At 28.6% G+C, this 15,572-nt stretch overlaps 1 protein-coding gene across 2 annotated transcripts; it reads right to left on the reverse strand.

The window, feature by feature from the left end:
- Positions 1-257: 257 nt before the first annotated feature.
- Positions 258-14,256, reverse strand: LOC142331748 (uncharacterized). 2 transcript variants are annotated; one of them, XM_075377811.1, is made up of 3 exons: positions 14,181-14,256; positions 13,375-13,468; positions 258-4,029 (listed from the first exon to the last, which is right to left on the reverse strand). In XM_075377811.1, the coding sequence occupies exon 3, from the start codon at positions 3,982-3,984 to the stop codon at positions 3,058-3,060; it is 927 nt and encodes a 308-aa protein (XP_075233926.1). In that variant the 5' UTR covers positions 3,985-4,029; positions 13,375-13,468; positions 14,181-14,256; the 3' UTR covers positions 258-3,057. The 2 variants fall into 2 exon arrangements, with proteins under 2 accessions (XP_075233926.1, XP_075233933.1); XM_075377818.1 differs by lacking the exon at positions 13,375-13,468 and having other exon boundaries at positions 14,181-14,226.
- Positions 14,257-15,572: the final 1,316 nt, after the last annotated feature.

The following is a 15,572-nucleotide window of genomic DNA, read 5'->3' on the forward strand; positions in this document are numbered from 1 at the left end:
TCTCTCTCTCAGCCCTCTCTTTCTCAAGTTCTGTGAATCTACACAGCCCCTCCCTTTACAAACATATATGAGCATGTACTATTTTTATATGTATCCTTGGCATTAAATATCCTATTTTTAAACTTCTACCTCCTCAGGAGGGCGTCGGTATTTCAATCAAAATTTTTCCTGGAAGACACCCCTCTTAATCTTTTATGTAAACCTGAAGGTTAAAAAAATTAATAATAATAAAAACAACGGCTAATTATAAACACAGTTTAATTTTATTAATTTAAATATGCCATTTTTAAACTTCTATCCTCTCTGGAGGACTCCCCAATGTTTCAATAAAATTTTTTCTATGAAGACATCCCCCCATAATTTTTGATGGAGAACCTGAATCGGTCTCAAAACCCAAAGGGCGAAAAATCTGTATTCATTTGAACTACTAGTAATTGGTAGATTACTTGACATTGATGGATAAAAAATGTTTAATTATCATATAAATAAAAGATCAAAGGCAATTTTTTTCTTTTATTGTTATTTCGTACTAAATATTAATCAATTAAAAATTGTAAAATTAGGAAATTAAATTCAAAAAATTAAAACAAAATTATGTAAATCAAATATAAAATGGTCTAAAAACCAATAGATATATTTTACATGAACTATCTAGTCTATTGGGATGTTCATTTACCAATGCTTGAAAATTTAGATCTTGTTTGTGTAACAGAAATTGTGATTCACTGGCCTATAGATTTTAAGCAGCATTTCAAAAAAATTAGTTTAATAAAACTTGTTCTTCTCCTTCCAAAAATGTTGAAAAATATTCATACCTATAATTTATAAAGGTTTTATAACAGTAGGTGCAAAAACTCAAAATGAGTGGTTAACGTTTTTGAATTAAATATGTACTTTAGAATTTAAGAATGGATTTTTTTTTATATAATGTTATAAACTTATCATGTATCTTGTGATGTTAACTCTTTCCTATTAATTATTTTTTTAAAGAGTAACAAACTATAAAGAAGATATCACAATGAATCATCTGATGTAACCAAAATAAAATTTTGATTATAATTAGCAAAACGATAAAAAATACACAACTTTTGGTTAGACAGCATCACAACTTTGAAACAGTTTATTTGATTTTAAAATAGTGTATTAATATTACTTTTAAAAAATAAAATGTATAAGACATACCTTAAATCCAAAGGAATTTACATAATCACTTTATATCAAACATAGTTGCACGTTATAGTTTTTAGTGTAAAATTATAATAAAAATTTATTTATATCTACAATCCTTTCAAAATGCACTGTACTAGGATAAAAATTCCACTCTTACCTAAGTAATAAACAATCAAACATTGCCAAATGAAATGAATAATCTAAAAAAAATATTGCACTTTTTAAGAAAAATATACATAAATACTACAAAGTGCATCTTTCTAAAAAAGCACATGGCCACACTCTGACACATCCATATGCTGACAGTTGGAAAGGGGTAATAATTAAATGATTAAACATACACCATACATACATACGGTATAAAATGCACACAGTATTCATAAGCTGTTATTTATTTTAAAAAAATTAATTCACTAAAATTTAAAAAAATAAGATCTACTTGCATTGTGCAAGTCAGAACCACCTACATTTTCAAATCAATTACCATTCAAATGAAGTACAAGTCAATAAATAACAAAACTGTATTGGAGCTTTGCCATAAGGTTAGAAAACACACTTCCAAAATTAGCTGAACTAATACAGCAATATTCTGCCCTGCTAAGCATAAAGGGTGTAACTGACATTTTTGCCTAAATTGAGATAACTTCTGGGAATTCTGTACCATATTCATGGGCATTTACTAAATTATTTTTGCTGTAAACACAATATAAATGTTAAAAAATGTCTATTTTACTAGACACATTTAATACTACTATTTTTTAATAATCTAAACAGCATCTAACTGATAAATACTAGGACTGTTGGAGGTATCTTTGGTATTTCTTTGCCTGTTTTGCTTATTATTAAGTAGTTACAGCTATTATTTCTTAGTATTTTCACAATGCGGATTTTTGGCTCTAAATTTAAATTGAATGTTACTGGTGCTAACCAATGAATCAGCTGTGTTTTGTTTTAGCAGGATGTGTTTTTATAAAGAGGTTAGTTTCATTTTTTCAGTTGGTTGAACCACGAGAATTAAATTGCTGATTTGATTTGTTTTATTTGCAATTAAATTCTAATTACTAGCGAGATAATGTTTTCTCAAAGGGAAATCTTAGTAAATATTATAAAAAATATACACAAAATTACTGTTACTTGTTACACTGAAACAATATTTCAACCTGTTCCAACAGCTGGGATATCAAATAGTTCTGCAATTATATCAATACATAATGAGCAGCTACATTAGGCCTGTGTTTATGATTTCCATGTTGTTTCGGCACAAAACAATAATTATAATGATAAGTACTACTTAACTTACAATGTTCTACATGATGGTAGATAATTCACAAATGGTAAATAATACCGAAAATTAAATGCAATTTGAATCCTTAGGTGGTTTCAAATAAAGCATAATAAATAATACCTACGTTTACTTCTTTAGAGTATTATTTTATTATCTCTATCGTGTTTTCATCATCTAAAACACCATTTAGAAATAATGTTCTAGATGATGGTTCATTAAAAACAAGCCAAATAATACTACTACAAATGGCAAATAATACTGAGAAGCAAAAATGTAATTTGAAACTTTCAGTGGTTTGTTTACATCAAAAATAATGAACTGATACATCTGAACTTGATCTATTTGAATGGTATCGTTCGTGAATATGTTACCTTACAAATATAAATAGCAGCTAATCAAACTTAAAACTTAATTTTTTTTTAGATAAAACTGATGAGCAGTTTCCCCTCTGTGTTTAGCAGGACATGTACATAGAAAGAAAATACTATTAGTAGAAAGTTTTTAAGACTAAAAATTTATAGCATGAGTTTAGGGTACTCACCAGAATGGTGATACCCAGAATGGTTTTAAACATGTACTTCTAAGACATGAGCACTTATTAGTTAAGCAAAAAACTTACGAATTATATTATAATGCTTAAGATCATCATCATCCATATCTAATGGTGGAGGGATTACAGTTTGCAAAATCTCTTTTCCAAGTATCTTATGATAAAATTCTTTAATATTTTCTGAAAAATTCTCAAAAGGTAGATTAAGAAGTTCAATACATAATAAAAGCAAACAATTACACTTTTCTGTACGACAAAATGAGTTTGAAATTATTGAATGACGAATATCTAAGATAAGTTCATTCATGGTATTCTCATCTACACTCTTCATATGACTAGCATTCCAAGAAATCTGCTGAGCAATGATTAAGATATCATTTTCATCAGATGAATTAACAAGCATTTTTAAATATGTTATCATAGGCTTTGCAAAAAATCTGAACCGCACAAGTTTTTCAGGCCTGAACCTATAATAAATCTCACCTGTAAGGATGACAGCATTTTGAAATGTTCTTTCCCCATATTTTTTTGATACTCTTAATGTATCACGATCATCATAAAATTCCTGAAGAGCAGTTAATGTACATTTTTTAATGTTTTCTCCAAAAAATTTATGCGAGGATAAAAAATCTAACAAACTAGCATACTTCTTCCAAAGTGTTGGAAACCACATAGATCGATTGATAATGATCTGAACCATTTTATCAACTATATCTACTGTACAATTTGAATCATTTATGATATCAGAAATTAATTTAAACAGAGAGTCTTTATCTGATAATGATATTAACTTTTCACCAAACTGATGTAAATTAGGAGAAGATTCACAGTTATCTAAAATTAGAGGTACAGGTGATGATGTCACTGTATTTTCTAAAGAATTTCTTTTAGTAACAGGAAAACACTTAATATTAGGAACAGGTCCAGAAACAGTCTGTCTGCTTCCCAAAATTCCACGACCTCTTCCAAATGAAGTCATGATAAAAGAGAATATATATCTCCACCTCTAACTCACTTGTATGAACTGTAACAAAATAAATAAAATGCTAATTAGTTAGTCTATTACTGCTAACAGGTACCAATTACTATTATCACACACTAACAGGACATAAAAAAAAAATATATATATATATACTGTACTTTAATTTAAAAAATAATAATTTAATACAGATGCAATCAGTCTACTTTTTAAAAAAATATTTGTTGTACATTTTACATCCTAAATATGTCTTCCAGTTTGAAGCAACAAATTTACCTAAATCCAGAATAAAAAATTGTGCTGTCACTGCAGAATCCTTTCTGACCTTTATCAAAGGTTGCTTTATATGATGAGACTAACATTACAGTCCAAAGTCCAAGTGTACATATAAAATTTTGCAGCAGGGGAAAATTCTAAGGAACAATTCTTTAATTAACTTTTTTCTTTTTTGTAAAAATGTCATTATAAAACGGGCATTATAGAACACGATTTTATAAATCTGATATTAACATATTTATTATATATGCCAAGATAGAGAATGAAATAAAATTAAAAAAAATTATTGCAAAGATAGTATGTTCTATGATGGATACAGCAGAAAAAGTTTGTTTTGTACACTACACTAAAATTGATTATTTATATAACTATAGATTAATCTCTTCTTTTTCATACTCTTTTCTTGAATAATTGTCCTGATAATTTTTTTGTGAGTATTTTTAAAAAATCTAACAACAAAGTTGTAAAATACTTTCCTGGAACTGGTTATTTATTTTTATATTAAGGAAAAATAATTATACATGAAAAAAGTATTTTTTTCATATTTCTTCTTTTCTTTTTTTGGGGAGGGGTAAATCATCATAAGATTTATTGTAAAATTATTATGTAATCTAAAAATTCAAAAAAATCTGTATTTTTTTCTGCTTTCCCACCTCTAAGAAATTGTTTTTATTTTTTACATTTATTATGTTAAATGATGGAAACTAAAAATAAATTCCTCTAAAAAATTTACAATCAGTAAAATGTTACCTAACATTCACTTGATGAGGGGTGAATTATGATGAAATCATAATTCAGGGTGAGGAGTGAAATCATAATTTAGGGTAAAATTTTTTCAGGGTGAGGGGTGAATTATGATGAAATTTTATTGTAATATTTTTACTAAAAGTTCATAATTTAAAATTTTAATAGTATTTATAAGTTTAAATAAACCCAAACAAATTAAAAAAAATTAGAAAACTGATATTTTTAAACTTTAATCAACACTCCCACTCACAATAGTGACTCCACAGTATTTTTGGATCATATTTTTTGGGGGTTTCATGTATTACTACTATGCCTTGGATATTAAAAAAAAATTTAGTTAAGAAATATACAATAAATTAAAAAAATATAACTTTTTAAATTTTTGCGGAAGGGGAATTATGGGGAAATTATAAAAAAATTGGTAACATACGCATGCAAGCATGTATTGAGCACAATATATACTGGGATTACGTTTACAAAATTTTGAGAGAATTGACCCTCAAAAAACTCCCAACCCCTGGAGATACTGACCCCATAATTTTACCAATAAACTATCCCGTATACATGAGACTATGTAAAAGATTTCACCAAAATCAATTACTCCAGTCAAAAGTTTGCCAATAAGTTTCTTTTTTAAAAAAAAGAAACTTATTGGCAAACAGTAAAAAAAAAAATTAATACAAATTCATGCTTCTCAGATTCATGTGAACTAAGAGTCTTAGTTCATGCTTGGTAGCAGTCTCTTTATATAATTTCCCTGGATTCCAAATCTTATTTTTATAAAGATGCAGGTTTCCTTATCTTATAAATATTTACATATGCTCTTTTAAAGGGGAAATCTTTTTAGTCAATCCAGAACTTAAATAAAATTAATAAAATCACTTTAAAAAACAAAAGAAGCAATAAAAAACCTTTTAAATTTTTACTTTTCTAGGTCTCTTTAAAAGTAAGAATTATTAAATTTTTGTTGGTGTTTTTCATTTGATTCAAGTATTTAAAGGCAAAATTAATAAAGCTTATTAGTAGTGTATTATTTATTAGTGCGCTTTTTTTTAAAGTTGGTTCTATTTTTTTCAGTCTTGTAAACATGATCAGTCCCTTTTTTTAGCTTCAATTAACTAGAAATTACCAATATGTTGTCCACATATCTAACCCATAAAAGTATATAAAAACAATCTTTTAATTATAAAAAAAATTATTTTTAATAAACTAACAATTAATATAATCCACCTTACCAGCAAGTTGATATGTACTCTCTAGATCTTTCAGCTTATTTGGATGCTATCATCAGGAATTAAAATTAATGCATTTAAGGTCAAAAGTTAAAAAAATTATAGTTAAAATTTAAAAGCAGTCATAACTGTCCTGGACCTACTAGTATACTGAAGGAATATACATATGCTCTGGTGAATTAAAATGAAATCAAAACAGAAAGAATCATTTTATCAAAGAAATAATTATTAAATTAAATTATTACTTTATTTATGTTTAGTATATTTTTAAATAACATATCATCTTTAAAACATTTTTATTCATTAATTAAAGTTTTATTATTACAAAATATATATATATTTTTTCCAAATTAGAAGTATTATAATATTTGTAAGAAATATCTAAGATTTTCATGAAATTATTATGATTGTATGTATGACCTTATTTTGTTATATGTTTGGCAAAGTTGAGTTTTCTAATTTATTATTTTTAATCCTATTTATATGTTCTTTAGCATGTGTGGAAAGTTTAAGATTGGTCAAACCCACATATATCAAGTCGCAATCAACACAAACAAGACTGTATACTCTCTGTTTATCAAATATTGAATCATTATCATATGATTTATTAAAATTATTATTATTAATTTGTTATTAATAACATATGCAGGTGTTACACCATTTTTTTCTTCTATTTTTTGACTAAATGTGTAATTCATTTTTTATGTATATTTTACCTTTTTTATCAGGTAATAATTTTGTATTGTTATTTATATTAATTTTGTTATTTATTTATTATATAATTAATTTATAATACTGAAATTATAACCGTTAGCAACAGCAATGTTTTTAATTATTTCTATTTTTTATTTAAGGAAGTTTTATCATGTTTGAGGTATTTCATGGCTCTATATAACAATGAATTAAGAACAGCCATCTTTTGGGACCATGGACGAAATTAATTATTGTTATTTAACGTGTTTTAATACATATTTCTAATTTTATTTTGTTATCTATTTTATTATTATGTATTTTTAAATCCAAAAAGTTCAAACAATTTGATTTGAATTCTCTGAAAATTTTATTAAAACTGGTACTACTGTTACATACAAAAAAAAAAACAGTAACTGATAGATAGCATTAGTAAAAAATAATGGGCTATCAAATAATAGCTTGTTTAGATGAGGTTTTTTTTAAAACAATAGGGACAAGAATAAATTATATTGATGGGAATGTTCACATGTTCATACCATTTTAATTTTACACAAAAAAAATAATAACACCAATAGTTTTTAGCACATGAATGGTTTATAATGTTTCTAGCATAGCTTTATACACAATTAAAATTCTCAATCAATGTTTTTCTATCATGCACAGTTTTAGTATATTTTTTATGAATTTCTTCTTAGGAATTTCAGGTATTATTTTAGTAACACCTGATTGATGTAGATAAAACAGTATATTTCATTTTAAATGATTTCGAACAAGGTGGGCATAAACTTACCATTACAAAGGCAGTCGCTGTGTATACAGGATGATTCATTCATTGACACATCACAAATCTTCACCAACAGCATCTGTTGAATGTGTCATTCAACGGCATTTCATAAATACACCAGTATTGCTCAACTATTTGTTGTTTCACCTAATGTGGTTTCATTCTGATTTTTCAAGTGATCTGAGTAAAATATGTTGTGTTTGTGTTCGGTAAACATGCCAAGGAAGTGTATACATCATCCAGTTAGCTTTTTTTATGTGTGTAGGGATTTGAAGTTTAAAAATCAGCGACAAAGTTTGAGTATATACCTAAAAATACTAATTAACTATATTTTGGCTGTAAAGGGGGAGGATCAAGATAAGAAATGGGCCCTCCATATATGCTGACCTTTCACACAAGTAAAACTTCAAAGTAGGATAAGGGTTTTTGGAAATTAAACTCAGCCATACACATGGTGTGGCATGATGAATGACACAAGGTAATTCATCAAATTGTTACAATAGTATAACAAACAAAAGGAATAATCAGTAAATTTGAATGGACGGTAAAGTACCCAGATCTGCCATTTGCTAAAAGGCCAGTGCCTTACCGGAAGGACCTACACCACATCCACCAATAAATCTACCTGTACAAGATGAATCAAAAGAAGAGGCAGCTACCACATTCCAAAATGAGGATCAAGATGATCAAATTTTTGAACTCTTCATGTATAACCTTCTCTGATAACTTAAGTTAAACTGAACAACCTTGTTTGGGATATAACAGTGTCCAAAAAATAGGACAAACGTTTGGGTTCTAAGCTGAGAGGCTGTAATCTCCTTTGAATAGCCCTACACTGTGTTTCATAACTGCTCAGAAGTATTTCAAGAAAATGATTAAATATACAATATAATGGATGAACTTGGTCATACACACAAAATATAAAGAAGAGACTGATTTTTCATTGAATCTTAGAAAACAAGTATGAAGTCTGTCCTTGTGCATAATGGCTAAGAAATTATTTCATGCAAATTAACTTATAACAAATATGAAAGAAACATATAAAAATATCAAATCCTGTTGAAAAAAAATCCAATTATAACAAGTACAGTTTAACTACATGTCAAACTAATTAAAAATAACTGCATTGTTAATGGGTTTGCATATTGGACTATAATGAATTTTAATGTTTCTCATATGAACGGGACAACAGGGATAAGAAAACTATTTATTAAGTAGTAATGACCAAAGCATGAAATGCTTATACCTGGACAGAAAAATGTTATACATACCTTACTAGTTAACTCTGACATGATTTTTTTAACTCTATTTCATATAAAATTAGGACTTTCAAAAAACTTTATTTAGGCAATGGATAAAAACAGTACTGGGTCTCGTTATTTGAATAAAAAATTTTAGTATTAGTGATAAAGTCAAGGAAGGAATGTTAATGAGCTCCCAAACAACAACTTGGTTAAAAATGAAAACTTTTATTAACATCTTTCAAGCCAAATTGAAAAATTAGCGTAGTGTTTATTAACATTAAACATTTTTAAATGTTGTAAAATGTTTTTTTTTTAAAAAAAGCCCTGAACTACAGTGAGACTGTGGGAGAACTATTACCATCACACAAATATAATGTGTAATATATCCCAAATTTTCTTCTTGGATTAACATTTTGATTTTTTTCCAAACAATCTTGCTGTCAGTGGTTATAAACAAAGGGAACATTTCCAGAAAGATATCATTGCCAAGGAAAAGAGGTGTCAGGGACAGTGGAGTGCAGAATATTTGCTGATTTCTTGTCAGATGCTGGAAAGAGATGTTTCAGATGCCAAATAAAGAAGAAAAATAAGAACTATCAGATTTTAGGTAAGATGAGAAGGGCAGCATAATCATTTCTCTTAAATATAACCTGTATGTCACAAAAAAATCTGTGGGTGAGGAAAGAAAAACTTACATTTTGAATCAATGTGAAAAGTTCTATTAGGATATTGTTCTCAACTATAATTATTAACTTTTGCAAAAAAACAATTTTCTGCTTGACTGTGAGGCCCAACTAATTTTCATAACTGAAGGATAACGAGGAAAGCCAAGAAAGCCCTACACTTGATGACACCAATTGAGTTACTCACTCCAAAAAGATAAGTATACCAGGGATAGCAAAGTGGAGAGTAAGAAGGAATGGACCTCTTTGACAGGATTATTTTTTTATTTCTTCAGAAAGTAGAATGCATTCATAAAAGGAACAATTTTTAAAATTTCCAATATTGAATATACCTAAAAATATTGGTCTTTTAAAGTCCAATTAAAGTCTTTAAGTCTTTTAAAACGATTGCCTGAAAAAAAATCTTAAACATTAAAAAATCTTTGATTTGTAAGCAACTTAAAACATTTTTAAGTTGCGACAAAAAATCTGAAAAAAAAAGAAATTCTTTAAGGGACTTTTAAATTTCCTGCCTACTTTCATATGGTAGTAAACTTAATTATTCATGTATATAGAAGTGGATTGACACACCTGTTTCATCTTTTCCCTCCTTTCAGCTGATTTTAATCCTATTGTTTTCTTATTTTGGGGTTATTGGTGCATGCACTTTGTGTTCGTGTAATTATGGGGGAGAAACCAGTCTCAGATGAAATTAAATGGCACATGATAGGCTTAATGGAGGCTAGTAAATCCCAAAGACAAATAGTTAATATTGTAACACTGTTTAAAACATATGTTCAACAAAGCGCTTTATAGTTAGGCGCTATAATACCTTTGAACAATCATCAACTGAGCTAGGGCAAGTTGTCCAAGGAATACATCCCCAAGACAAGACCAAAGTTAATTTAGCTATGTAAAAAAAAAAAAAAAATAGAAATACTAGTTGTAGTGATCTTTTAAGGAAATTGAAGGCCTCTTGTGATAATATCAATATTACTGAGCACACTGTGAGCAATAGATTGAATGAGGTAGGCCTGGGATCGTATTTTGCAATATGCAAACCCCTACTAAATGACAACCACAAAAAAGTCTTAATTTCTGTAGAGAACGTTTAGGGTGGCTCAAAGAAGCCTGGGAGAGAGTAATTTTCTCAGATGAATGTAGTTTTGAGCTATTTCCTCAACACAAGGTTTGAGTTCGCAAGAAAAAACAGAAAAATTTCTGCCAGCCTGTGTTGGTCCTGCAGTTCAACAAGGTGGCGATGATGTAATAATCTGGGGTGTATCACATCTGAGGGGCCTGGAGAGAGTAAGGTAATTAGTGGAGAAATTAACAGTGGCGAATACTGTGAAACTATGGAGACAGTGCTGATTCCTTCTGCTCAAAGTTTCCTTGGAAAAAATTACATTTACCAGCAGGACAATACCTCATGCCAGATTCAAGGCAACCAGAGCACGGTTTGCTGACAAAGATATTGAATTACTTCCCTGGCCACTGTGTAGTCCAGATCTTAACCCCATTGAAAATCTTTGGAACATCCTGATTTATCAACTGGCAAAGCAGAAACCAAGAAACGGAGCTGAACTGAAACTGGCTGTATGTACATTATGGAATCAAGTGATCCAAGAAGAGTGTACAAGATACAAGAGCATAGAGAGTGAGATCTAGAAAGATGATCTACTCAATCCCAGACAGGATTAAGGCATGCTACAAGGCAAGAGGAGGACCCATTGACTATTAAATATTTTGATTTTACCCAAAATACTTTTTCTATTAGTTTTTTATAAAGTAAAAATATTTTAATTAAGAAAAATGGTGTTTTTAGTTTGTAGTCTTAAACTTTTTTCCAACACTAATATTTCAATTTTTATTAATTGAACGTGGTTGTAGCGTTACAAATTCAGATGGTAAGAAAGCCAGAACAACTCATTGGGGCCAAGAAGGTTTAATTCTCCCAAACATCTATCTGTTACAATCTTTTTGAAAGTAGAACACATTTTGAAAAAACAAAGTTTCTGATAATGCAATAATCCAATTTTTGTTAATAAGAAGGCTAACACTCAATCACTCTCTCCTGCTTTTTTTTTAAAACTTTTTCTATTTCAAATAGTTTGAACTAGAATGCTTCAAACACTAACAACATTAGACATTACATCGTTTTATGGAGTACATTTTGAAAAAAAAATGTTTATCATTACATTTCAACCTTTGTTAACTAGGGTTTGAGCTTTAGTTGGTAAGAAGGTGTGAACCTCTTCTTCATCTATATTATTTTTCTTTGAAGGAAGTATAGAATGCATTTGAAAACAAAAACTTTGAACATCTAATAATTTTTTTTTTAGTTTAGATGGCTGGAGAAAAATAGGCATTCTTGAGGGTAAGTGGGCAAGTGAGCCGAAACCTGTCTTTCTCCTACATTGTATTTTTTCTGAATGAAGACTGCATTTGATAAAGATTTGAATACTGCAGTATAATAAACATTTTATTTATTACATTTGTCCACACAAAAGATCAAATATACAATACACAAATAAAAAGAAAACAAAAATAATTGATTACAAGAGATGACAATATAAAATTTGCACTGCCTTAATTATAGAAGTAAAATTTTTCTGAAGCAATCCTTGTACCTATAAAATAAAAACAAAACCCCTGCAAACCTTTTATTACTATTAATATTATTGCCATTAAAGAATCGAATAAACCTAAGTTCATTTCAACTTAATTAAATTGTAAATTTTTTTCAAAATTCCTTCAAGATGCCAATAAATATGATTCAATTTTTCCAAACTATTTATACCTAACAGTTTACGCAAAGTTATATCAGAACTCAAACATAATATATCTCTACAAATAAGTCTTCTAAATGGTTAAAAAGGGACATCCTAGTAACAAATGAAAAATATCATCAGCCTGTCATTACATATTGAAACACACACTGTAGAACAACACTTTGTCCACACAAAGCATCAAACATACAATATACAAATAAAAAGAAAGCAAAACAAAAACAAAATACTACAGAATAACCAAAAGTAAACTTAAACCACTTATATCAGAATCTAATAAAATTATAACTGGCCAATCTTAGTTAACTTAATAGATGAATTTTCCAAATTGTACACTTAAAATTTAAATAGTTTTCACCATACTTTAAAGTGCAGATCAACATCATCATCCTTAGAAGTATAATTATTAGAAATTCTTCCAGTTAGATTATTTTTATTTAATATGTCCACAAAAAACCTTCATTTAACTTGAAACCCCAGTTATAAATAGATCCTTTCCACAATCAAGTTCTAAAATTCTAAATAGACTTTTTTTCTATAGTAATTCTTCTGCACAACTCTAATTTTTATGTATGTTTTATTCATTTAGTACTTTTTTAATTAGTTAAAAAATTACATCATAAAATCACAATCCAGATTTTTAAAAACTTGTATGTCGTACTATCAAACTCTGGTGCATTTATAATCTTATTCAGCGAAGTAACTTGTAGAACCTTAAATTGTATTTCACAATCATGTAACAGGTTATTAAGATTTATTTTCAACATCAAGGTTCCCCTTTACTTCATTGCAACAACTTATAACATTTTTCCCAATAGAATTGCTTACTTATGTTTGAAATATAATATATCATGATAAAATAGTAGCTCAGAATTACCAAAATTTTGAGTAGGCTGGTCTAATTTTTAAAATAAAACCCATTACACAAGAGTTTTCAGAAGTTGTTAAAATAAAATAACTCACCTCTATTTGAATTTAAAAAATGCTGTATCTGGAATTTTCATAAATTTAAAACTTCCATTTTACTTATAATTTTAGAGATTTACTGTAAACAGTCCTGTGAACAGTTTAAATTTAAAATTAGAAGAAATTAACTATTAAATAAACTTTCTTCAAAAAATAATAAATTTTTAAATGACTACTAAACAAATATTACTTTTGAATAACATGAAAAATTTCAAATTTTTACGTTCATAAATTTACCGTTTTAACCATACACATGAATACCTAGAAAAACCCGCAGTTAAAATACAGTAATCCAATACATTATAACTAGTTTACTTGATCACACAGCAAGACCGAAAGGGTTAAGCAGAATTTAGATGTACTGGTAAGGTATAAAGACAAAAGGTATATCATTTAGGCAAGTTTAAATGTGTCCATTCCTTAAAAAATTTTATTTCACTGCACTAAGAAAAATGTTCATCCAAAAAAAGGTTATGGTTAAAAACAATACAGTAGACAAAGTATTAAAATCCATTTATTCCAGAAAGCAAGGTCAGAATGATGTGGACAAGCCAGCCAGCTTGGCGTTAACTTTCGGTTCCTAAAAAATGTATTACACAAATTAATCTAGTTAAAATATTTGTTTACACAAAAAAACATAACGGAACTTATGAACCATAATTTAAATTTGCAAATGAGAAATTTGGCATGCAACACATCTGGAAAGATATGAGGAAATCACTTAAAGCAGATAAATCAATTCCTAAAAGACAAAATCTGCTGCCAAAATTTCGAAATGAAGCCTACAACGCTTCTAAACTTACCACCAACTAAACGTTCCACACATTCGTAGAACTTCAACGACGCCAAACGACCAAACAGCTCTACACACAAATCGTGCCGTAATCCAATCGATTACTGAAATATCGAAGTATCGATGCATCTGAGCACCAGTTCAAAAATTTCTTTAGTTTTTAAATTAGCTTACGAGAAATACGAAAAAAGGAAGAATTACGCAAACTTTCTTTAGAAAATAATTCATATTTAAATCACCTTCTGTTCAAATGTACTTCTGTAAAATATGAATAATTTCAGATCCTTACCCTTACAGGCCGCTTTTAAAATCTCTCTGAGATTATAATTTTACTGGTACTAATTTCGTCAGTGTCCAAAATTACTTACATACCACTAAAGCACTTTGATCCTATTGGTCTAAAAAGCTTTTGAAAAGTGTTTTCTAAAAAACAATTCAAATATGTAGGTAATCAGCAGATCCCTCAAGTTCCTTCCGGGCACGGTTTCTTTAGTGCTGGCGTACAACCAGCACTAAATTGTTAGAAATATAAAATTTTTTGCTGTGAAATACAACTTAATTAAAAAATAATATTGTAATTATAGTAAAATAGGAAATAGATAAGTAAACAAACACAGACAACACAAACTTGAACTTTATAATAATATTGTTACAGTAAAATATAAAATACTTTAAATAAACACTACTGATTTACTGTCGACTATAAGTACAGAGTATACCTAAATTAGTTATACAAAAGAAGCTTTACTGATGAAAATAATAAATAACTTACAGGAAGGTTTGATACTACACTGATTAAGTTACAGTATATCTTCAAGTTTCATTTAAAAATGTTCAATATAACCTTTTGTAACAGCAGATGTCTCATTTATCCGCTGAAGTACTACTTATGGTGGTTCCAGAGGCTAAAAAAAATAAATAAAAATAAATTTTTTTCAGAGAGAAAAAAAATAAAAGATGTTCCATTTGTAATCAATTTCCTGCCAAATCCTATGAAGCATGTCTTGATCTATGGTGGGAACTCATTGGCATTTCCTGAAAGGGGAGGAATAAACACTCTGACTTTAACATAGTCCCACACAGAGAAATCCATTGGAGTTAAATCAGGGAATCATGGTGGACAGGAAATTGTTCCACCACATCCTATCCAAGTTGGCACGTGACAAGAGCACGAAGATAATGTGGTAGCACGACATCTTGTTAAAAAATGAATTCTGTGCCAATATTTTGTTGTAATAGTAGCATTAGATAATGTTCAAGCATATCCATGTATGATGTGCCAGTTATAATTGACTCAGAAGAAAAAAAAGGGCCATAAATTTTGTGACAGCTTAGCGCACAAAAAATATTTATCTTAGGCGAGTCCCATACATGTTCGATTGTGTGACATGGATTCTCTCAG

The sequence above is a fragment of the Lycorma delicatula genome, chromosome 1 (genome assembly GCF_047948215.1).
Source record: "Lycorma delicatula isolate Av1 chromosome 1, ASM4794821v1, whole genome shotgun sequence".
Classification (NCBI taxonomy): Eukaryota; Metazoa; Arthropoda; class Insecta; order Hemiptera; family Fulgoridae; genus Lycorma; species Lycorma delicatula.

Bases quoted from the DNA above. Each gene is read 5' to 3' on its own strand.
- LOC142331748 (XM_075377811.1), bottom strand. From the start codon at position 3,984: ATGACTTCATTTGGAAGAGGTCGTGGAATTTTGGGAAGCAGACAGACT.